The sequence below is a fragment of the Theropithecus gelada genome, chromosome 20 (genome assembly GCF_003255815.1).
Source record: "Theropithecus gelada isolate Dixy chromosome 20, Tgel_1.0, whole genome shotgun sequence".
Lineage (NCBI taxonomy): Eukaryota > Metazoa > Chordata > Mammalia > Primates > Cercopithecidae > Theropithecus > Theropithecus gelada.
This window is the reverse complement of record NC_037688.1, coordinates 32,687,557-32,710,692: the sequence shown is the minus strand read 5'-3', so window position 1 is coordinate 32,710,692 and position 23,136 is coordinate 32,687,557. Positions and strand designations below refer to the sequence as shown.

Below are 23,136 nucleotides of genomic sequence, written 5' to 3'. Positions count from 1 at the left end.
GGAGTTGTGGAGACCAAGGTTCTTTTTTTTTTTGAGGCGGAGTCTCACTCTGTCACCAGGCTGGAGTGCTGTGGCACGATCTCGGCTCACTGCAACCTCCGCCTCCTGGGTTCAAGCAATTCCCCTGCCTCAGCCTCCCAAGTAGCTGGGACTACAGGCGTGCACCACCATGCCCAGCTAATTTTTGTATTTTTAGTAGAGATGAGGTTTCACCATGTTGGCCAAGATGGTCTCTGTCTCTTGACCTCGTGATCCTCCCACTTTGGTCTCTGAAAGTGCTGGCATTACAGATGTGAGCCACCGCGCCCGGCCCAAGGTTCTTATTATGTAACATAGATGGTAAATATCTAAGGCCTTAAAAGGTGCTAGACTCTTAGTTAAATCTCCCTTAGATCAGGATAAAACCTGGAAAGAGGCTGGGCACTCAGTGGCTCATGTCTGTAATCCCAGCACTTTGGGAGGCCAAGGCAGGTGGATCACGAGGTCAGGAGTTCAAGACCAGCCTGGCCAAGCTGGTGAAACCCCATCTCTACTAAAAATACAAAATTATCTGGGCACAGTGGCAGGCACCTGTAATCCCAGCTACTTGGGAGGCTGAGGCAGGAGAATTGCTTGAACCCAGGGGCTGGAGGTTGCCGCACGTCACTGCACTCCAGCCTGGGCGACAGAGTGAGACTCCGTCAAAAAAAAAAAAATTCCTGGCAGGGGGAGGGGCTTCTCTACAGATTCTAAAAATATAAAAGGAATATATTTTGGGGGTAAAAGACATCAATTGCTTTCAGGGCCTGCTATCTGTCAGGTGATGCTAGAGTCAGGTTGGAATTTGGTATCTTATTGCTACAAAGAGTGTTTTGTGTCTTTTTTTTTTTTTTTTTTTAGAGACGGAGTCTGGCTCTGTCGCCCAGGCTGGAGTGCTGTGGCCGGATCTCAGCTCACTGCAAGCTCCGCCTCCCGGGTTTACGCCATTCTCCTGCCTCAGCCTCCGGAGTAGCTGGGACTACAGGAGCCCGCCACCTCGCCCGGCTAGTTTTTTGTATTTTTTAGTAGAGACGGGGTTTCACCGTGTTAGCCAGGATGGTCTCGATCTCCCGACCTCGTGATCCGCCCGTCTCGGCCTCCCAAAGTGCTGGGATTACAAGCTTCAGCCACCGCGCCCGGCCTGTTTTGTGTCTTAAGATCAGAATGCCTTAAGATCTCTGTTTTAATGTTAATGCTACTCAGTTGTGTCTGAATTCTAAAGGGAGGAGGGGGATAATGAGCCATGTCCTAAACCGCTTCCCATCACAGCCTGAATTAATTTTTCAGGTTTACTTTGGAATGCCCTTGGCTGAGAGGAAAGTCCATTCGGTCGGTTGGGAGGCTTAGAATTTTATTTTTGCCTTACAGTTTCCCTAAACGTCCAGTGAACCTCACTTCTCCTTTAGAAGTGTCATCCCCACGAAAATGTCTGCAAGATCTGCAAGGGCCACCTTAAAGCCCATGCCACCTTAAGCGGGCCCCACCCCCGGCCTAGCCAATGGGCTGATAGCAGCCGCAGCTGCTGCCACAGTAGCTGACTGGTCACCCTGCCACCCAGTGCTCACACCCTCTGGCAGGTGCCTGGCTATGGCCCGACTGCTCCGGGCTGCAACCTGGGGGCTGTTCCCCTGGAGGGGCTACTGCTCCCAGAAGGCAAAGGTACCGGGAGAGAAGTCCCCCGGAGGGATGAGGTGGGGAGCGGGGAACAGGGGGTTCTGATCCCAAGTTTCCTGGGCTCTGTGACGCCCCAGCACCAAGTGACCTGACCTTGGGCAAAAGGGCACTGGGCTTACCCTGTGGCAAGTGTGGGTGTAGAGTGAGTGTAGAGATCAGCTGAGTCCCCACTGCTACCATGAGTGGGGCTGGGGGAGTCAAATGGATGCCCCTGGGTGGCTCTGGAATAAAACACACCTGTGGAAGAAGGCCCTGGAGGAAAGGATCTAGGTTCCAGGCCAGGCTCTGTCCTTAACTTGGCCTCCATTTCTCATCTGTAAAATGCGAAGAAACTGCTCCCCTCCGCAGCCCCCCACGAAGGGCTCCAGAAGCCCCAGCCAGGGCAGAGTGGGGAGGGGGCAGTGAAAGCTTTTCCTCCCTGTCATTCCCTTATCAAGCTCTGAGTCCCCTGTGGCGGGGGTGGTGCTTGGTTGGCCCTGGAGAAAGGAGGAAGTGAGGGACCTTTTCAGGTGGCTCAGGCTGGGCTGGCTATTGAAGGAACACTGCTGATAGCCTTTTTGGAGAGTGAATTCTGGTTTTGTATTTGAATGGTCGGGCGCCTTGGCTCATGCCTGTAACCCCAGCGCTTTGGGAGGCCGAGGCAGGTGGATCGCTTGAGCCCAGGAGTTTGAAATCATCCTGGGCAACATAGTAAGACCCTGTTTTTATTAAAAAAGAAAACATTAAAAAAATTCTGGTGGCGTTTTTTTTTTTCTGAGGGGAAAGTTTGGCCCCAATGGCTGTGTTTGGAAAAGAGGCATTTCTGGAGAGTGGGTTTGTTTAAAGAGGCCTACCTGGCAAGGATGTTGTCAGCCGGGGGTCGGCAGGGGAAGCTCACTCCAGCCCCCAGCCCTCCACGCTGACACTGGGGCAGGGCTGTGGCCCCAGGTGACTTTCGGGGGACCCTGGCAGTGTGTTTCTCCCCTGCAGGGCGAGCTCTGCAGGGACTTCGTAGAGGCTCTGAAGGCCGTGGTGGGCGGCTCCCACGTGTCCACTGCCACGGTGGTCCGAGAGCAGCACGGGCGCGATGAGTCGGTGCACAGGTATGGGAGGGCTCGCAGACCCCTCCCATCTTCTGGATTCAACCCCAGCTGAGAGCGAGGGTCCTGGATTGCGTTCCCCCTCACTCACCTGTTTTGGGGTGCTCTGGCATGTTCTCTGCCCCTCGTTAGCTGTAGCCTCAGGCCCTGCAACACCTCGGGACCAGAGGGTGCCACGCCCCCCTAAATCACTGAAGGTCTGGTTCTAGGTGCGAACCTCCCGATGCTGTGGTGTGGCCCCAGAACGTGGAGCAGGTCAGCCGGCTGGCAGCCCTGTGCTACCGCCAAGGTGTGCCCATTATCCCATTCGGCACCGGCACCGGGCTTGAGGGTGGCGTCTGCGCTGTGCAGGTACAGTGTGGCTCCCCTGCCCGCCCCGGGGCTGGTCCCACCACACCTCGGCACACCTGTGGCTGCCTCCCCCGCCGCACACAGCTCCTTGGGTCTGCGCCCGCCCGCGGGCTGCCTGCTTCTGGGGGTCTGGTCTGGCTGCTGAGGGGACACCCGCGGGCTGTGACCCGGGGACGTGGCCAGGTCAGAGACCCAGGTATGCAGTGGTCTCAGCACCCGCTCCCACCAGGGCGGCGTCTGCATTAACCTGACGCATATGGACCGAATCCTGGAGCTGAACCTGGAGGACTTCTCTGTGGTGGTGGAGCCGGGCGTCACCCGCAAAGCTCTCAACCTCCACCTGCGGGATAGCGGCCTCTGGTTTCCCGTGGGTAGGACTCGCGAACCTTTCCTGGGGCCCTGAGGGCACCTTGGGAGCAGGGTTGTGTCTGGGGCTCAGGGGACCTTCCTCCCCCAGCCCGAGGGAAAGGACCTCCCGTCCCTGAGGCTGCCTTCTCCTGTATGCCGCCCTCCAGACCCAGGTGCGGACGCCTCTCTCTGTGGCATGGCGGCCACCGGGGCGTCGGGCACCAACGCGGTCCGCTACGGCACCATGCGGGACAACGTGCTCAACCTGGAGGTGGTGCTGCCCGACGGGCGGCTGCTGCACACGGCGGGCCAAGGCCGGCATTTCCGGTGAGTGCCCTCTGCGGGGGCCCTGGCCCTGGGCACTGCTGGGGGGCTGCCCTGCAGAGACCGGGCTGTGAAAGGCACCTCCTGCCGGCCTCCTGGTTTGGCAGGCTAGGCTTCCCCAGGCTCTGAAGCCCTGTCACCTGGGCCAAAGTGGATGGGAACAGGGTTTGCTCTCCCTGCGTGAGGCTGATTTGCTTTGTGGAGCAGAAAGAATTGGGCCAGGGAATCTGGGCCCGAGGGAGGCCAGCCCAGACCTCAGTGCCTGGGATCGGTGTCCTGGGTTCCAGCTTGGGCTTCTGGCCAGAAATCCCTCATCACACAGCCTGGTACTCACCTTGCGTGTCCCTGGGACCTAGGAAGAGTGCAGCCGGCTACAACCTCACTGGGCTGTTCGTGGGCTCAGAGGGGACCCTGGGCCTCATCACAGCCACCACCCTGCGCCTGCACCCTGTCCCTGAGGCCATAGTGGCCGCCACGTGTGCGTTCCCCAGTGTCCAGGCTGCTGTGGACAGCACTGTACACATCCTCCAGGCTGCAGTGCCCGTAGCCCGCATTGGTGAGCTGAGGACGGGGCAGTCAGGGTGGGCTCCCTGGAAGAGGCCCCCTGGGAAGGCCAGGACTCACCTGGCCTGCCCTCTCCCTGGATCCAGAGTTCCTGGATGAAGTCATGATGGATGCCTGCAACAGGTACAGCAAGCTGAACTGCTCAGTGGCACCCACACTCTTTCTGGAGTTCCATGGCTCCCAGCAGGCACTGGAGGAGCAGCTGCAACGCACAGGTATGCTGGGGTGGAGTGGGGCGGCAGGGTGGGCTGCCTCAGCGGCAGCCGGGTGTCAGCCTCCCTCCCCCAACTGCAGAGGAGATAGTCCAGCAGAACGGAGCCTCTGACTTCTCCTGGGCCAAGGCGGCCGAGGAGCGCAGCCAGCTTTGGACAGCACGGCACAATGCCTGGTACGCAGCCCTGGCCATGCGGCCAGGCTGCAAGGTGAGCGGGACTGGGGTGCAGATGGGGCCCACAGCTCAGCCCACAAACCCTTTCCTCAGCCCACCACTCTACTGCACAGAGCAACAGTCCGAGCCTCAACAAGGGGGCTGGGCCTGGCTGAGCAGGTGCTAGAACCGGGGGCTGCAGGTCGCCCCACCCAGCTGTTCAGATACTGTCTACAGGGAAAGCACAGTTATCTGCTAAGCCCTCAAAAGCTCTTCCTGTGAGCCAGGTCGTGGGAACGGTGCAGTGCTCTTGGGAGTTGTAAACGGAAGGAAGGCTTCCTGGAGGAAGAGATGATAGAGAGGGGGATGTTAGCCTAACCTGGGGAAGGGGAATGTGGGCTCCAGGCAGCTGTGCAAAGGCTTAGCAGCCTGAAGCTTGGCGGTGGGAGCCACAGGGGAGTGGGAACAGCCTCTCCCGGGAGGTGTGGCAAGCACGCCTGGGCCATTTGTCTCCTGTGTTGTGCTGGGGGGAGGTGAGGGCTGAGGCCTAGAGAAGAGCAGGATTATTTCCTTGTGTGAGGCCAAGAGCTGAAGCCCAGTGCCCCCAGACCCATCCTCAGCCTTGACCACGGTGACCCCATATCCCCAGGCAGGCAGGGGTAACTCACAGGCCTCCCTCTGACCAGGGCTACTCCACGGACGTGTGTGTGCCCATCTCCCGGCTGCCGGAGATCCTGGTGCAGACCAAGGAGGATCTGAACGCCTCGGGACTCACAGGTTCTGCCCACCCTGCTGCTGGGGAGAGGTGGGGGGGGGGTGTCGGGGCTGACCAGAGCCTGGGGCAGCAGGAGGCAAGAGGGAGGGCGAACAGTTCTGTCCTCTGGGCCTCCAGGAAGCATTGTCGGCCATGTGGGTGACGGCAACTTCCACTGCATCCTGCTGGTCAACCCTGATGACGCTGAGGAACTGGGCAGGGTCAAGGCTTTTGCAGAACAGCTGGGCAGGTAGGAGCAAAGTCAGGGAGGGGAATAGCTGAGTGCAGAGGGAAGGGGGCCCCATGAGGATGTCTCCTTCCCGCCCCCAGGCGGGCACTGGCCCTCCACGGAACGTGCACGGGGGAGCATGGCATCGGACTGGGCAAGCGGCAGCTGCTGCGGGAGGAGGTGGGCGCCGTGGGCGTGGAGACCATGCAGCAGCTCAAGGCTGTGCTAGACCCTCAAGGCCTCATGAACCCGGGCAAAGTGCTGTGAGGGGCTCTGAGCACTTAGCCCACAAGTTCCCAGACTACGGAGCCCCTGTTCTGGAACTCTTCTTCATGCCACGGCCCCTGCAAGGGAATAGACAGTAGCTGACGCAGTCTTGCTGCCAGCGAGCCCACTGTATCTGGGCCCAAGGTCAGAGAGCCCAGAGAGAAGCCTGAGCACCGTGCTACTCCCCGTCCTTCTGGCTGGCTCCAGGAGCCTTTGGTTCAGTAAACGACCCTGGGTGGTTCCCAGCAAAGCTGCTTCCTCTCTGCTCCTACGCATCCTGTCCGGGCTGGAAGAGACCATCTGGGTCCACTCAAGACTCTGATGACACTCCTCCCTTGAGCCCTCCCACTGCTGGGGTCCCAGGACCCTTTCCCCTTCACCTGGTGACAGGCACACCTTTCCTGGTATGGGACGTGAGCTCCCGTGCCATGCTGGTAGGTCTTCTCCTTGGAGCCTCCCCCAATAAATCTGGAATAAACCTGAAACCCACCTGCAGCGACCTGGAAGTCAGCAGGCAGCACTTCCTCCCCTCCCGCTCCAGGTTCTCTGTCCTTTGGCTAGTGACCCCTTTGTTTTGGGGCTGTCCTCTGACTTGTTATAGCCTGAGGAGGGGGGCGGTGCTCAGGGTTCGGAAAGGAACCCAGGTCCCTGTCCCAGCTACTCGGCCTCAGGCCTGAGGACCTGCCCACGGCATGTCACTTAGGATGGACTCTCCAACCGGGCCTGAACCAGGCCTCTGAACACACTGAATGTGTTCCTCAGCAGCTGCCACATCTTCAGAAACAGAGATGAAACTATTTTTGCACCCACCTCTTCATGGGGTGATGTATCGTACCACCAGCTGTTTTGCCCTCAAGGTCTGTCCACCGGAGGCCCTGTCTTGGGCCAGAGCCTCAGTCTTGACATGTTGGCAGCTGTTCTCCCTAAGCCCACAGGAGGGCGCCCGACATCATGAAGCTCAGATACCACGCGGCATCTGCTCCACGCAGCTGCGGCTCAGGACTCACTTCTGCCCCGGGCCTGCAGCTCTCAGCCCTGGGCAAACCTCCTCCTAGGGTCAGGGAAGGCCTGGCAGCCCAGAAGCCAAGCTAAGTCCTCCACCCCCGCAGATCCCAGGAACCTGTAGTGCTGTCTCATCTTCCTCGCCCCTCTAGTCTTCAGTCCCTTTTGGAAAGGGGCATGCCACACCCCATGCCCTCCCTGGCCTCCGCCCCCTCCTCCTCCCATCAGCTGTTCAGTGCTCAGGCAGGCTGCTAGGCCTTAGGCAGAGGCAGCTGCACTGAGACGCCTCAGTCCAACTTCAGTTCTCGGAACCCCCCCGCTCCATGCTAACACTGGGCTCCCGCCGACAGCAGTGACACCGACCTGAGCCTGGAGGCCACTCTGTGACGTTTCTGTCCTGTGCTGCCCTGGTGGGGAGCAGAGACCGTGCCAAGGGCTGATTGGTGACAAATCTCAGCCCTCTCCCCAAACCACCCCAGCACACGTGTGCTCATCACCGAGACAGCCCTCTCGCCCCTCCCCTTCCAGCCAGCCAGCCACCCACCCACTCTTCCAGGTGGGAATCCTGCAGCAGCTGGATAGGACTCTTCTTTGATGCGCCCTCCAGCGCCTGGCAACTAGGAGGCGCTCAGCAAATGACCATTTCCCACAATCTTTTATTAAGAAAAATTCCAAACATACAGAAAAGTTGAAAGAACAAGTACACTGTTCACTGAAATACCAGCCACTGCAGATTCAACAATGAACATTTTGGCCTTATTTGCTTTGTGTATTTTGGGGGGAACCATTTGGAATTAAACTACACATTTCTTGAAGACATTCACCTATATAATTCAGCATCTATCTCCTAAGAATGAGGACATTTTCCCATGAACTTCAGTACCTTTAAATGGCTGTTAGAGGAATGGTTGGTCTTTGTGAGGGGCTCATATCTAGGAACCTCATCAAAGTGTGCTAGGCCCTTAACAGAGTGGGTAGAACCTGCTCGCTGGCTCCCTCACGTTCTCTCCCATCCCAGAAAGGCAGAGCAGGGGCAACACAGGATTCTGGAGAGCTGTCCGGACAGAGGATCACAAACATGAGCTCCACCTGGGAAGCTCAGACAGCCCCAATCCCACCCCCACACCAAAAGCAGGCAACCTGGGTCTGGATTCAGAGGACCCCGCAGCCGGCAGAGGGCTGCAGCGTGCCAGGTAGGACTGAAGTCGCTGGGGGTGGGGATGAGCACCAGCCCCTGGAGCCTGGAATAGCACCCGGCGTGGGCTACAGCCCTGCCCCACCCAACTCACAGCTGCTCGGCTCACCCGTGGCACTGCCAAAGCAGCAGGCTTAAGCCGCCAAGGTGGGCACATTGAAGCCTCCGTTTCCAGATCCAGGGCTCAGGCAAGGAGATCTCCTTCAGGGCTGGGCCCTGCCTTGCCAGCTTTGCTGGTGGAATTAAATATAGCACAGGGAGACACAGTTGCCAGGCAGAAGCAGGAGGTGCTGTGAATAGAACAGTGCCCTTTGTGGTGACAAAGCTATGGGGAGCCTGCTGTGCATGTGCCAGGACCTGCAGGGCAGCTCCCCCGGCCCCCACAGGGACCTCTGAGCTGCATGGTTTTGTCCCCACTTCACATGTGAAAAATCTGAAGTTCAGATGAAGTCGTTTCCCCAAGATCATTCTGCCAAGTAGGAGAGCCTGAATGCACAGTCTAGAGCCCACGTTCCTGCCGTCGACTCACAACAGCCCCAAGGTCTTCACCCCAGACGGGTCCCGCGCTGAGGCCCAGGCTCTGAACCACCGAGTCGTCTTTAGTGTTTCTCCGCTGGCCCTGGCTCACGTTTGCCCACTGGCCTGTTGTGAATGCCCTTGCACACAGTAGGTGCCTCTGGAAGCATCTGATGGAGGGTGACTGCGGAGCCAGGGGCTGTGGCAGCAGGGGGGTGGTCCAGACATCAGGCGGGCCTGAGAAGGGTCAGAGCAGAGAGGCGGTGGAGTCGTCTCCCTCCACAGCTTTCCTTCGCTGGCTCTGCAGGAGGCTCTGGAACGCTGCTCCGGGAGCCCGCGGGGCATGGGGACACAGGCCAGGCCTGCACTGCTGCTCCCTGCCCCGAGCTGCCCGCCCAGCCTGCATTTTGCCAACTTTTGTGAGCCTGAGCAGTTGGTTCTGGTTCAAGGGCTCTGAACTGGCACAGCCCCAAACCAGGGCCTCTTCCTGGGCCTCAATGAAGCATGCCCGTGAGTCAGCACTGAGATGCAAACTGAACAACAGGCAGGGCGAGTGGAACGTGGGATGGGGAGCAGAGGCTGGAAGGAGGGGGGCTGGGCCCACACCTGGAAGAACCCACATCCTTGCAGCCTCCAGTGGCTGCAACATCTTGGCCCCTGCAGATCTTTTCAGAGGTCCGGCACAATGACTCCACAGAGGAGGGCTGACTGGTTCCATGATGCTTAAGAGGTTAGGAAGCTTGTAGGAGGCACGCCTGACTTGCCACTCTCCCTCCACCCAGGCCTGTCTGAGGACCAATTCACACACCTGGAGCCCCGAGCAGCAGCCTGAAGGAATGCTAAGGAGGTAGGTGAGGGATTGGGGGGCAGGCCCCTGCCCCCATTTCTTGGTTGTATAACAACACCTCATTAAAATAAAATCACACAGTGTATCTTTTATTAGACATTTTAATACCATATCAAAACACCTTGACTAATGAAGAAAGCTTTTCTCCCAAGCTTTGAACATTTTTTTAAACATTTTATAAGTTTTTTTTGTATTTTAATATATAAATACAGAAACCTATCTTGCATGGGCTGATGCCACGTGTGAACATCAATGGCTAAAATGTTCTCAAACATAGTGCCTGAAAACAGGGGTAGCTGTACATATTTCTTAGTAAGTCTTTTTTTGTTTAAGTTTTCTGGAAAAAAAAATCCACAAGGGCCTAAGAATAATGTTCAGGCATTTTTGCAGGACACTTGTGATTGTTAAATCCTCTGAACTGACCGGAACCAGGAGGAAAGAAGGGAAAAAGAGATGGGATCAGTGGGAAGAAAGTTCTCGATGGGTTGTTTTTTGGCAATGAAGTCAAGATATTAGGGTCTCAAGGGGAGAAAAGAGCAAAAAACCAAGCCAGAAAAATAGAAGAAAAAAAACCAAACCCAAAGTAGACAAGTTGGTGGTGGAGATGGCCAGTTGGGGCAGGGGAAGAGACTGTGTGCTCGCCCACCGTCAGAAGGCTGGCGGCGAGGGCTTGGCTGTGTTCGTCTGTCACTGAGTGGGTTATGGCTGGGCAGCAAACAGCAAGCTGTAAACATCACGAGGGAAAACACCAGTCGACACTAGACTTTTTTTTATATAATTTTTTTTTTTGTAAACACTTTAAAGACAGACCCACAATGCCTTTCAAAGATGAAAAAGAAAATGCCCTTTCCCTCCTGGGCTGAGGGGTGAGGGGAAGGATAGCAGTTGATTCATTCTTCTCTCAAACTTGCTCTCATCCAATTTGGTGTCCTCAGGGAGGAAGGGAGAACCATGATCTGGAAGTCAGTGCAGAAGGGGTGCCCTGTTCCCGCTGGTGTCCCAAGCTCAGCTCTGCCCCAGGGTCCGGTGAGCCTCCTCCCTGGAGCAGGGGCTCTCTGTCCCTGTGTGGACCGTAATAAATAAGTCGTGCTCCGTCGGGCCGAGGGCTGGCTGCTGCATCCCAGGGCAGCTGCATCCCGAGAGGGCAGGCGGGGCTGGGGCATCTACACAGGACCCCAGAAGCCAAACAGCACATGGGGAATTTGCAGCCATGCGCCTGGGCAGGTTCTACTCCCCTGCCTCACTCTCCCCCTGGCTCTTTCTTCTCCCCTTGTCATCAGTTTTTGAGGTGAAGGTAAAAAAAAAAGCAAATGTCCCTGATTTGTCTGACATCATCAGCTGTTCTGGGAGAGTTTACTTGGAAGAAATAAAATAAACCTAACAAAAGAAAACAAAAACAAGAGAGAGAGAAAGGGAGGGGGAAGAAGAGAGGCCCCAAAACCTTTGGCTGTGAGATGGAGTTCGGCTTTTGGTTTTTATGGGGGTTTTGTCTACTTGTTTGCCAGAAAAAGGAAAATGCCAGCCCAGAACTTGGAAGGGACAGGTGAGATGGGGGTCAGGGGTGGATGGCTGGCAGCAAGCGGGGTACCCCTGGGGAAGAAATGGGGAGGCCAGACCCAGCGGTGAGCCAGAGCGATGTGTGGAGTCAGCACCCAGTGCTGTGGGATGGAGGGATCGAGATCGAGTCTGGCCTGGAGGCCACAGATTCATCTGGAAGCGGCATGGGAAGAAGCAGTGGTCAAATGATCGCTGACGAGCACTTTGCAGGGAACAATGCACCGCTGCCCATGGCTGTCTGTTTAGTAAGTGCAATGTCCTTATGGCAACAGGGAGTGAGATTATCCCCGTTACCAGAGAAGAGGCAGAGACTCAGACCTCAGCGAGGATGAGACCATGCCAGGCACAAACCCAGCGCTCAGGCTCCTTTTCCTGCCCGTGCACATTCCCAGGGGATATTCCTGAACTTTCTTTAGGAATGTAGAATGTACTGGTCTCTTCCCCAACTGATCCTAACTCTTCTGAGCCTGTTCTTCATAACTGCCCATGTTGATTTGTATCTCTTGTCCTTCCCAGGGAAAATCATTTCCAGATGACTAATTGATAAGGTTCTCCTTCCCTCTGCTCCTGCTTTCTTCTCAGTGGCATAAGGGCAGCCCTGCTCCCTAAACTGCATGCCCCCAAAGTGACCTGACCCCAAGCCTTGAGCCCGGAGCACCCCCAAACGCGGGCTCACCTTTGAGAGGAGTCAGCAAGCAAGCCCGCAGGTCAGTCCGCAGGGTGTTCCGGACAAGATCTGTTCACTTCAAACCACGAGTCTATGCAGCTGGGGGGAGGGGGCCGCAAGGGAAACCACATTACCTGCTGCCCAGGCTGCTTTGAAGGGGCTCTTTCAAAGGGCCAGATTCCTGAGCAGGAGCTTCCTAAGTCTCTTCTGAAAGGACCCCAGAGAAACACAATCATGTCCCCAGATATGGCTACTTTCTGAAGCAGGAGGAAGGGAGAACACCAAGATTAGTCTTGGCCCAGCCAGAGGCAGCGGTGGTGGGTACTGGCTCAGGGGGATCTGGTGCTGTAGGAAGGGGGAGAGTGGCCTTGAGAAGGACCAAAGCTTTCTGTGCACAGGGCCCAGGAGGATGGCAGCAGCCACCAGTGAGGTGAGAGCGGTGGACCCCGCAGGACAGCTAGTCAGCTGTCTCTAAGACTCCAAGGGCAGGGAAGTGGGAACAATGGCACGGCAGAAGGGCCATGGCTCTGGGTGCCAGGGTCCTGAAAGAGCTCCTTCCTGGGTCAAAAGAACAGCTGTGAGGCTCCCTCCCAGTGGGTGACCTCTTAGGAGAGCCCCAAGCTCTACCCTGCTCAGCCGTGATCAGCTGATAGCAGCATCTAGTCCTTACTGCAAGAGGCAGGAGGGGAGTCAGACCAGAGACAGTCAGCCCTGGTCTCCAGTGTTGACAGAGAAAGGCCCTCTGCATCAAAGAGGGAACAGAGATTGCCCCAAGACAGCTTCCTGATTTGTAAACCAACATCTGGGCATTTTCAAAGACAGGAACCAGACAGATAATTTGCATAATTCTCCCTGAGAGTCAAAGATTTCCTTTTCTGGTTCTGGTTAGTGCCTCCCTGGGACACAAGCAAGGCTCCGTGCTGGGAGCTAGACCAAGAATCTCTCCCAGGCCAGCCTTGAGCCTCCTCTGCACCAGCCATGCCGCGTGTCGTGCCTGGTTGTCATCCTGTGCAGCAGTGGCCCTGAGAGTCAGGCTTTGAAAGACCTGAGTGTCAGGAAGAAGCTCTGGGCTCAAGGATTCAGCAGGTGCTGGCCACAGGCAGCACAGTGTCCTCCTCTCTTGGGCAAGAGGATGCCTTCCTTCTGGCTGGAAACAAGGACCAGGCTCACACTGGAGCCTGAGGGTGAATCTGGGCCTGCTACTTACAACTGCTCCCAGTGCTGTGGCCCCACAGGAAATGGCTCTTCCTGCCTCCTGGCCCTCTAGGGAGAAGGCCAGTGCAAGGCAGTGGGCACACCCTCCACCTGGCCTTCCTCGCACAGATTGATGTTCTCCCCCCGCGGAGCAGAGGGCCCGTAGAAGAAGAGGCAGGGAGACAGACGGAGAACCAACCTTCCCGGTGGGATCCTAAGCTCCTCCAACCTGTGAGGCTCTACAGGCCTCCCCATCAGCTCCCACCACCTGAGTCCTCAAACCAGAGCACACCTCTGGCAACTCAGCTCTGCCCTGCGCTTGGGATGCTCACACCTTCCCGCCGGCACAATGGACACCTGTCTGACAGCCTCTGGCCTTACCCACTCGGAGCCAGAGGTTGGGGGAGAGATCATCCCATAACCAAAGGAAACAGAATGGCTGGAGATGGGGGTCTGCCCCTCTGGGAGGTGGGGTGCACTGAGCTACCCTGCCAACCCCTCCTACCTTTTGTGATAGATGCACAGGCAGGGCAGCCTGGCTATCGTGTCCCCCTGCAGCAGCTCCTCCAGGCAGATCACACACTCACCCGCATCTTTAGTCAGCACATCATCTGCAAGGGGGACAGGGGAGAGTGCAAGAGGGTTAGTCACCAGTGGACAGGTGGCACGGGGCAGGCGAGAGCCTAGGAACTAGGGAACTGCTAAGCTGCCCCAAGCTGTGCTCGGCTCTGCAGGGGACACAGAAACCTAAGAGGGACATTGACTCTCACCATGGAGATAGATAATGCGTGGACACTACATGTTAATTACCCAAAGACAAAATGGGATTAATCCCAACACGCAATTAACCAAAAGCCTAGGTGACAGTGGACAAAAGAGGCTTGGAGAAGGGTAGACACGAAGCAGGGGCAACATGAGGCAAGCTGTTTCCCTCCACAGATGCTTTCCCTAAACACACACGCAGCTGGTGCGCTGATGTCTGGTTTGGAAAAATATGGTAATGGGGAGAGTGGTAGGAGGCAAGAATGAGAGGAAGAAACTGGTCCCCAAGAAAATCCTTGTGCATGGAGGTTCACAGCAGCGTTGTTCACAACAGCCCAAAGGTGGAAACAACCCAGTGTCTACCAGCTGTGCAACGGATACACAGAGATGATGTATCCAGACGATGGAATACTACTCAGTCAGGAAAAGGAAGAACTGCCACATGCTACAACATGGATAAACGTCAAAAATATTACATAAAGTAAAAGAAACCACCTATTGTATGAACCCACTCATATGAAATGTCCAGAATAGATACATTCATAGAGAGAAAGGAGATTGGGATTGGGGACGGGGGAAACGGGGAGTGACTACTTAATGGGGAAGGGGTTTTCTTTCCCCCACCCTTTTATTTGAGGTAGAGTCTCACTTTGTCGCCCAGGCTGCAGTGTAGTGGCACTATCTCGGCTCACTGCAACCCCCGCCTCCTGGGTTCAAGTGATTCTCCTGTCTCAGCCTCCCAAGTAGCTGGGATTACAGGCGCCCACCACTACGTCTGGCTCATTTTTGTATTTTTAGTAGAGATGGCTTTCACCATGTTGGCCGGGCTGGTCTTGAACTTCTGACCTTGTGATCTGCCCACCTTGGCCTCTCAAAGTGCTGGGATTAAGGCATGAGCCACCACGCCCGACTCGTTTTTCCCCTTTTAAAAACTTTTTTGTGGTAAGACTAACATATGCTGTATCCTCTTAATGAATCTTCAAGTATACAATACAGTATTGTCAACTGTAGGCACTATGTTGTACGGGAGATGTCTAGAACTTACTCATCTTGCATAACTAAAATGTTACACCCATTAATCCACCACTCCCCTCCACGCCGCCCAGCCCCTGGCCGCCACTAGTTTTCTCCTCTCTGCTTCTGTGAGTTTGACTATTTTAGCTACCTCATATAAGTGCAATCACATCAGAGGTTTTCTTGTGGGGCAATGAAGTGTTTGGAACCAGATAAAGATGGGGGTTGTGAATGTCCTAAATGCTATTAAATTGCACATACAAAAATGGTTAATTTTATGGTGAATTTCATCTCAATGTTTAAAAAGAAAGAAACAAAAATGACCCTGCTCACCATCCCAAAAAGAAGAAATGGAAGGAAGCTACTTGCACCTGTGGGAACCCAGTGGTTTTTATTAAGTCCTATGACATTCTGCGTGCTGGCGACAGTGAATAGTTGTGATCTTGGGATTCAAGCAGCTCACAGACTAGTAGGGATGCCGAACAAGGAGACCAAAAGGCACAGCATGAGGACTTCCAGGACATCTTCTGACGCACAGGCCCAGGGGCGAGGGTATGGAGAAAGAGACCTCATCAGGCTGTTCCAGGAAGGCTTTGGAGAAGGTTGAGGATGGATGAGGCTGGGGTGGTGACGGGAGATTCTGGGCACAGGGAACAGCCTTGTGTTCTGTTGTGGTGACTGGGGCTGACAACAAGGAGTGCGCAGCAGCCCTGCGAGTGCCGATGGGGGCAGCGGGGCAACCAGCAGGTGCCTGCACTAAGGGAGGGTGTCCAGAAGGAAAGCATGAGAAGGAAGGGACGGATTTTGAGTTGGGTGGGAGGAGGCCTGGCCAGCTGATGGAGACCTCCAGGAGGCTGCTGAAGCCTAGAGCTGAGGTTTGGAACAGAGACATGGGTGCCAGGCATGAATGTGGGATAAAAAGGCAGTCCGGGGAGAAAGTTCAGACCAAAATCCAAAGAAGGCAGAAGACAAACCCAGGCTGACATGAGAATTTGAAGGGCAGGTGAAAGGCGGCGTGAACAAAAGGCGACCCAGAAGTTCTCCACGCCACAGGGGAAGTATCAGGAGAGCAGTGTCTCGGCTGTGAAGAAGGCAGAGCTTGTGGCAGGATCCCTTCTCCATCACTAAAGGAGCTTAACTGTCCCGAACACTGCCAATGACAAACACGTGTGAGTGTTTTCCTTTGAGCCTCACCATATTCCAAGCTGGGCAGGTCACCCGGTGTTATTCTCATTTTGCGAATGAGGATCCGGAAGCCCAAGGAAGTCACACACCTCATGAGAGGGTTCGCGGATGGTGGGGCTGGGACTGGGACCCTCTGCTTGAGAGGCCTTCTCATTGCTGTTTCTTTGTGTTCTCTTATTATTTCGGTGGAAAGGCAAACACCTGGGGCCCATAAAATGAAGATTCTTCAAGGCCCAGAAGGCTATGGCTTCCACTCCTCAAAGCCCCCTACCAGGAACCCCAAGGAAAAAGCATAAAATGGAACTGATTCGATCTTTAAGTCCCCAGGCACATGAGCTGCGAGAGAAGTCACTCGCTTCCTGGCCACCAGGACAACTTGTGGTCATTTTCTGTCTGGAACATCTGGCTAGCCTGAGGGCCCGCCTGAAAGGGCGACACAAACTGAGAAGGGAGATGGCACAGAGTCTGCTGCTGGAGTGTCTGTCCCCTCAGACTCCAAACATGGCAAGTAGTGGATGAACACATGGGCGTGATCCCCCTGCTTGAAAGCACTAGCTACCATACATATTCAAATGCGTGTGTAGGCACAGATCAAAGTCTGGAAGGATGCACACACTTTCATAGTGGTAGAGGAAAGGAGGACCTGGAGAAAAATCCTTTTATGTACTTCTGTAGTGTTCGAATGTGCACTACTTTATTTTTTTCTTTTTTCTTTTTTTTTTTTTTGAGACGGAGTCTTGCTCTGTCACCCAGGCTGGAATGCAGTGGTGCGATCTCGGCTCACTGCAAGCTCTGCCTCCCGGGTTCACGCCATTCTCCTGCCTCAGCCTCCCAAGTAGCTGGTATTACAGGCGCCCGCCACCACGCCCGGCTAATTATTTGTATTTTTGGAAGAGACGGGGTTTCACCGTGTTAGCCAGGATGGTCTCAATCTCCTGACCTCGTGATCCACCCGCCTCGGCCTCCCAAAGTGCTAGGATTACAGGTGTGAGCCACTGCGCCCGGCCTCGAATGTGCACTACTTTAGTTAAAAACCCCAACAGGGAAGCATACTGGTGTTTGCATTTTACTATGAAATGCATCAGAAGGATAAGATGGGTTGGTGGATGGATAAACGGGTCTAGTACACTGCAGACTCCAGGTGGTGCCTGTGTTGTGTAACAGGGGTGTTCTCGTTTTTTTTGAGACGGAGTCTCGCTCTGTCGCCCAGGCTGGAGTGCAGTGGCCGGATCTCAGCTCACTGCAAGCTCTGCCTCCCGGGTTCAAGCATTTCTCCTGCCTCAACCACCCGAGTAGCTGGGACTACAGGTGTGCGCCACCATGCCCGGGTAATTTTTGTATTTTTAGTACAGACGGGGTTTCACCATGTTGGCCAGGATGGTCTTGATCTCTTGACCTCATGACCCACCTACCCTGGCCTCCCAAAGTGCTGGGATTACAGGTGTGAGCCATCGTGCCCCAGCAATAGGGGTGTTCTTTACACACTTTCAACTTTGCTGTACACCGGGTGCAGTGGTTCACGCCTGTAATCACAGCATTCTGGGACGCTGAGGCAGATGGATCACCTGAAGTCAGGAGTTTGAGACCAGTGCGGCAAACATGGTGAAAGCCTGTCTCTACCAAAAAAACAAAAATTAGGCAGGCATGGTGGCGCGCACCTGTAGTCCCAGCTACTTGGGAGGCTGAGGCAGGAGAATCATTTGAACATGGGAGGCAGAGGTTGCAGTGAGCCAAGATTGTGCCACTGCACTCCAGCCTGGGTGACAGAATGAGACTGTCTCAAAAAACATAAAAACTTTGCTGTGTGTTTGACATTCTTCATAATAAAACAGAGGGAAAAACCTCAACATAGATGGGAGTAAAAATGGCATAGCTTAGTGAGGGCAGAGTCATCCTGCAGACATTCTTTGACCTGTATTCCCTACTCTCTTTGTCTTGGGCACCTCATCTATGACATGAGTGTATGGGCTACAGCCCTTAGTTTCCTCTAAAGCATTCCTTCCCCTCCATACTTAAGGAGGATTTCCTGGGAACACAGCAATTACTGATTCCGAAGTAGTTTCCCTTTGCATTTTCTCCTACTGATTAGTATACTCCACTGTGAGCCGAAGGGACTAGCTAGAATTATCTGGGTCCCATACAGCTTCCCACACCAGGTGTATTCTCTCCCCATCTGTGTCAGCTCCAGGAGGGCACATGTGGTCTCCCTCATCGCCCCGCAGGAGGTGATGGATTCAGGGAAGGGACAGGCAGGTATGAGGATAAGGCTTAGGCGCTGTATAACAAGACTGTACTTCACTCTCCTTTCTTTTTGCACTGAACCTCACTGGTGGAAAGGGAAGGGGAAGGGGAAGGGGAAAGGCAGGGGGCACGAGGGCGATTCTTCTTGTCCTGGGACAGAAGGCCTGTGCACTAAAGGACTCGGACTTGAGCACAGGAAGGTTAGAGGCAGCTTTTCCTCACCACTCCAGAAGGCGGTTTTATGCAGTGCAGTGTTGTGCCTTACCAGCTGGCCTGAGTCTGCGGCACTGGTGGGAAGAACTAAAATGTGCAGGCACCCCATGCAGGCTGGCACATGGCAGGGAGCACATTTCACTGGGACCAAGAGCCACTGGCTGCAAAAGGCCACCTGGAGGTTCCTGGCAATAGGGAGGAGTCGTGGGCTTCCACTCAGACTGCATGGGGAAGCCAGCAGTGCCCACACAGAGCCCAGTGCCCAGGGAGCAGCATTCTTCCACGGCAGAAGGCAGGAGGCACACAAACCCAGCAAGAGGTTGGAGTGGGCCGAGTACAACTTCCTGTCCCCACCCCTGGGGCTGTGGGAGTTAGTGGCCTCCGGATGTCCCTGGGATCCTAGCAGGGAAGTGGAAATGGCTGAAGCTGATGCTTGACTATCAACTGGTTCCTACAAGACTTCCAGAAGCATCTGACGCGAACCTGCTGCCTGCAGTCAGAGAAAAGCCATGGCGGCGGCCTTGCAGCACAAAACCCAGGCTCCTGGCCCACACAAACTGAGACTCTGTGGCAGATGGAGTCAAATGTCCCCTGGTATCTCCAGGCCCCCAGAGAAGGAGTTCAACAAATGCTGCCGGATGGTCATGCGCAGTGGCGCACACCTGAAATCCCAGCACTTTGGGAGGCTGAGGCGGGTGGATCACAAGGTCAGGAGATCGAGATCATCCTGGCTAATACGGTGAAACCCTGTTGCTACTAAAAAATACAAAAAAAAATTAGTCGGGCGTGGTGGCGGGTACCTGTAGTCCCAGCTACTCGGGAGGCTGAGGTAGGAGAATGGTGTGAACCCGGGAGGCAGAGCTTGCAGTGAGCCGAGATTGCACCACTGCACTCCAGCCTGGGTGACTAATTTTTTTTTAATTTAAAAAAAAATTAAACAAACAAACAAAAAACCAAATGCTGCCGGATAAGAACACAGGAACAAAGCCAAACGTTCTGCCATTTGGGTTCTGCCCTTTTCTTACTAGCTCTTAAGCACCTCCCAAGTTTCCTGACACCACTGTACAACACCAGCCAATGTCACTGCCCAAGGGGGAGCTTGGAAGTGTGTTTGGCCTGGCCGGGATGGTGCCAGTGCCTGTCCCTCTAACCAGACCAGGGAACCAAACCAGAATGGCAGGCACAGCCCTAGAGCCAAAACAGGAGGGAGGGATGACGCCTGTGATGGGCCAGGGGTGGGAGGCGGTGGCATCTTCTGCTCCCTCCTTGGGATCCAGGCACGGTGCTTCTGACAGCTGCTATTTGTCAAAGCAAAGATATCCAGGAGGAGGAGAAAAACAGCCTTACTTCTCTGAGCCAGCTATATGCAGGTAACTCCCCAGACACACAGATCATGACTCCTAAAGCCCCTGTGGGGATCTCCGGATAAGCTCATGCAGCTGCTAAGTGGTGATGACTCCCAAGCCCAAGTTTCTGCCACCCAGCGACCGGCCCCTTTTCCTTAAAAGACCAGTCCATAAGGGTGTCTTCCCTCGGGGCTGGAAACCACCACCCATCTCACAGGCACTTCACTCACATCTCCCTCTTTCTGTGAAGTGTGTGCAGGGGGCCCGAGGTGGATGCAGGAACCTGGTCACTGAGTGAACAGACCAGACAGGACAGACGCACACCTGCCCTCCACCACGCCAGGCTTGAGTGTCCTGCGGAGAGCTCTGGCAACACATCCTCAAGAGACCCTGGAGCTGCTAGAAGTATGGAGGGATGAGGCTCACACAGCTGCAGACACAGGTCTGCACCTGGCTGGGAGGGAAAGCTCGTGCAGCTCCGAGGCAGCAGCTGAATGCAGGAACATACCTCTCCATCTCCACTTGGGCCTGGTGGACATTACGGGCCCACAGAGAAGGAAGGTGGGAGTCAGAAGGGAAACCCCTAGCAAATGACGCAGAGGCTCAGGTTCCGCCCTCTGGCCTCATTTCCAGCCTAGGTGCGGTGGAGTGCCTGGTCCTGCCGCCTCTTCAGCATGCAGAGCTGCTGGCCCAGTCTGCCAAGGACAGGACAGGGCAGTGCCACCCATGCCAGGCCTTGTCAGCTCCCCTTTTGGGAAATCTGGGGGGCTGTGCTCTTCAGGCAACGGGGTGACCTTGAGCAGAGAGCATGGCCTACTAGCAGTGGCCCATCCAACTCCCCAGGCCTTTGAAGTGCAATACAATTGTTTTGGTGAGCTGGGTCACCCGCAATGAGGATAGTGGGGACAGCCAACTAAAGCTCAGGCCTGGAGTGCTCCATACTTTCCTACTGAGGCCACCACAGCTCCCTCCCACAGTCCCCTTTCCTGTGGCCACTTGTTTCTGGTTTCCCCACTTGTGTCAGGGCCCCGCAGGCCTGCCCTCATCGCTTTCGCTCCTCATGCACTCAGCAGCAGCCAGTCTGGCGGTTGGTACAGCTGGTCAGCAACAACTGGACACCTTGGGTGAGCGGTCACCTGCCCCTCCCTGCCCTCCTGTAGGAGGAGTAACAGGACAGACACCTCCGCAGTCTGACTCCAGCCTGTCCAGCCTGATTCCAGCCCGTATAGCATCTAACAATGGCTCTGGGCAGTGCCCCAAGCAAGGCTGGGCAAACTCCTCAGCCAGCACCCAGTTTCCCCAGGCAGGGAAAGGGTAGGGTGCTTTCATCCTGACCACAGGGTCTCTGAGAGGAGGAGACACGGGACAAAGAAGTGCCTGCAGGCACAGGGCAGGCTACAGCCGGAGCCATTTCTGCTTTTCCAGGAAGCCAGATCCTCTCACATTTTTATTTTATATTTTATTTTTTGAGACAGGGTCAAACTCTGTTGCCTAGGCTGGAGTGCAGTGGCGTGATCAAGCCCGCTGCTGCCTCGATCTCCTGGGCTCAAGTGGTCCTCTCACCTCGGCCTCCTGAGTAGCTGGGACTACAGGCGCTTGCCACCATGTCAGACAAAATTTTTATTTTTAGTAAATGGGGTCTCACTATGTTGCCCAGGCTGGTTTCAAATTCCTGAGCTCAAGCAATCTTGGCTTCCCAAAGTGTTGGGATGACAGGCGTGAGCCATTGCACCTGGCCTCCTTTGACTTTAAAAGATAGCTTGTGTGACATTTAGCATCTCAAGAGCCTTGAAGATGGGGGCAATGGCCTTTGGCAGAGGGGAGGAAGAGGGCATCATGACGTAAGAAGCTGGGCATGGGCTTCCGCTCCCCAGAACACAGCTGAAGGGAGCTCTCCTTGGTGCTGCTGGCAAATGAACCTGCTGCCCCCCAGATTCTCCCTAGGCCGAGGATCCCTAAGCTTTCAGTTAACAGCAGGTCATCTGCACAACTCCACAGGATTACGATGCTCTTCCATTCAGAGCATCGTCACTCAGACCCCCATCTCCATGCTTGTTCTGCTAGCCCAGAGACTCAGGGTAAAAATGTGAGTGCGTATTCTTTAGGGCACGGTCCCTCACTCTCAGAGTCACAAACAGAGATGTTAGAAAGGGAGAGAAATTAAAAGACCCATTCGGGTTGATCCATCTTACCCACAAAAAAGAAGCAACAAACCCCCTCCCTTCTATACATTATCCTCACCTTCCAGGAAGGCACTTAGGAGGACAGGGGGTTTAACGTTCGGTGCTCTGGGGTCGACCGACCGCCCTTCCCTGCCCCTCCAGCAGGGGCTCAGCACATTCCCAAACCTCCCCAGCCAGGTGCCTGTCCTCAGAGCATCAGGCACTGGCTAAACCAGTTAAACTAGTCTTGCCTTTCATAAGTTGTGTTTTTTCTAAGCTGGCAGGCAGCTACTGGAGGCCTTCCAACCCACCACTCAGGCCAACCCTCATAATAAGAAAAATACTACTTTCTATCTGCCTCATTTAGGAGGTTTCTACTTTTTTCCTTTGGTGGTTAACTAAATTTCATCTTATATAACCATCATAAATTTTCTAAAAATTTCTGCAATTGGTGCCAACAACCACAGAAAGTGTGTGTGTAAATGGGAAGTCTTCAGGGGAGTGACCAGGAGTTCTAGTGAATCTTCATAAGAAATCTCTTCACTCTCTAAGAAAGCCCCACCTGACCCCCTTTCCAGAAAGATTCCAAGAACTCACACCTCTGACTCTGAAGTCTTTTTTTAAATTAGAAAAGGTAACATGCAGCAGGTGAGGGTGGGATGATGACAAATCACGGAGAAAACATCGGAGCTCCCGAACCTTGGCCCACGGTCTGCTCCCTCTGAGCTGGAGCAGGCCCTGGGCGTGCCTGGGGATGCCCACTCCACATACACCCCTGGAAGCAAATGCTCTCTTCTTACCTGGAAGGTTTAGGGTCTTCAGAGAAGACAAAGACTGAACATGAGGAGTCCATACCACATGAACAGTGTCCACAGAGGGCCAGACCATTGTTTCTGAACAAAGCACTTCACCACCTTGAGACAAAGTCCACTGGAAGGACTGGAGACAACCGGCCTCTCTTTGCCTCCAGTGGTAAAGGACTGGCTTTTGCAAAAAAGATCCTTAGGTTTAAAGCCTCTAGTTTACACACGCACACACACACACACACACACACACACACACACACGTACACATACAGAGACACACACACCCTTGAGGAGGTGGCCTGCTTCTCAATTCCAGGACAAAGGAAAAACTAGAACCAGAACCAGAGGAGCAGTGGTCATGCCTCAGGCTGGCTGGCCAACCTCCCCTTCCTCTAAGGGGGCCCTGGCTCCCAGTGTGGTTTCTGTAGCCTTGGGTGAGGCTGCCGGTGGTGGG

General features: G+C 54.9%; 2 protein-coding genes across 5 annotated transcripts in view; one reads left to right on the top strand and one right to left on the bottom strand.

Moving 5' to 3' along the window:
• Positions 1-1,541: 1,541 nt before the first annotated feature.
• Positions 1,542-6,472, top strand: LDHD (lactate dehydrogenase D). 2 transcript variants are annotated; one of them, XM_025369913.1, is made up of 11 exons: positions 1,542-1,677; positions 2,662-2,774; positions 2,981-3,122; positions 3,352-3,493; positions 3,638-3,797; positions 4,151-4,350; positions 4,445-4,573; positions 4,653-4,780; positions 5,412-5,502; positions 5,618-5,729; positions 5,810-6,472. In XM_025369913.1, exons 1-11 carry the CDS (start codon positions 1,606-1,608, stop codon positions 5,973-5,975), a joined length of 1,455 nt encoding a protein of 484 aa, XP_025225698.1. In that variant the 5' UTR covers positions 1,542-1,605; the 3' UTR covers positions 5,976-6,472. The 2 variants fall into 2 exon arrangements, with proteins under 2 accessions (XP_025225698.1, XP_025225697.1); XM_025369912.1 differs by having other exon boundaries at positions 4,082-4,350.
• A 1,141-nt stretch (positions 6,473-7,613) lies between these two features.
• ZNRF1 (zinc and ring finger 1) overlaps positions 7,614-23,136 on the bottom strand; it is a 117,347-nt gene continuing 101,824 nt past the window's right edge. For 2 of the 3 annotated variants that reach the window (XM_025369910.1, XM_025369909.1), the window contains 3 exons: positions 13,459-13,564; positions 11,769-11,858; positions 7,614-10,596 (listed from right to left, as the gene is read on the bottom strand). In XM_025369910.1, the coding sequence (XP_025225695.1) occupies positions 11,801-11,858; positions 13,459-13,564 (164 nt within the window). In that variant the 3' untranslated portion in view covers positions 7,614-10,596; positions 11,769-11,800. The remainder of the gene's footprint in view (positions 10,597-11,768; positions 11,859-13,458; positions 13,565-23,136) is intronic. The other variant, XM_025369911.1, reaches the window with a different exon arrangement.

Excerpts from the sequence above, each read along its gene's own strand:
- LDHD (XM_025369912.1), top strand. The coding sequence starts at position 1,606 with ATGGCCCGACTGCTCCGGGCTGCAACCTGGGGGCTGTTCCCCTGGAGG. Across the intron at positions 4,574-4,652 it reads GGAGCAGCTGCAACGCACAG|AGGAGATAGTCCAGCAGAAC; the intron begins GTATGCTGGGGT and ends CCCCAACTGCAG. Across the intron at positions 5,730-5,809 it reads TTTGCAGAACAGCTGGGCAG|GCGGGCACTGGCCCTCCACG; the intron begins GTAGGAGCAAAG and ends TCCCGCCCCCAG.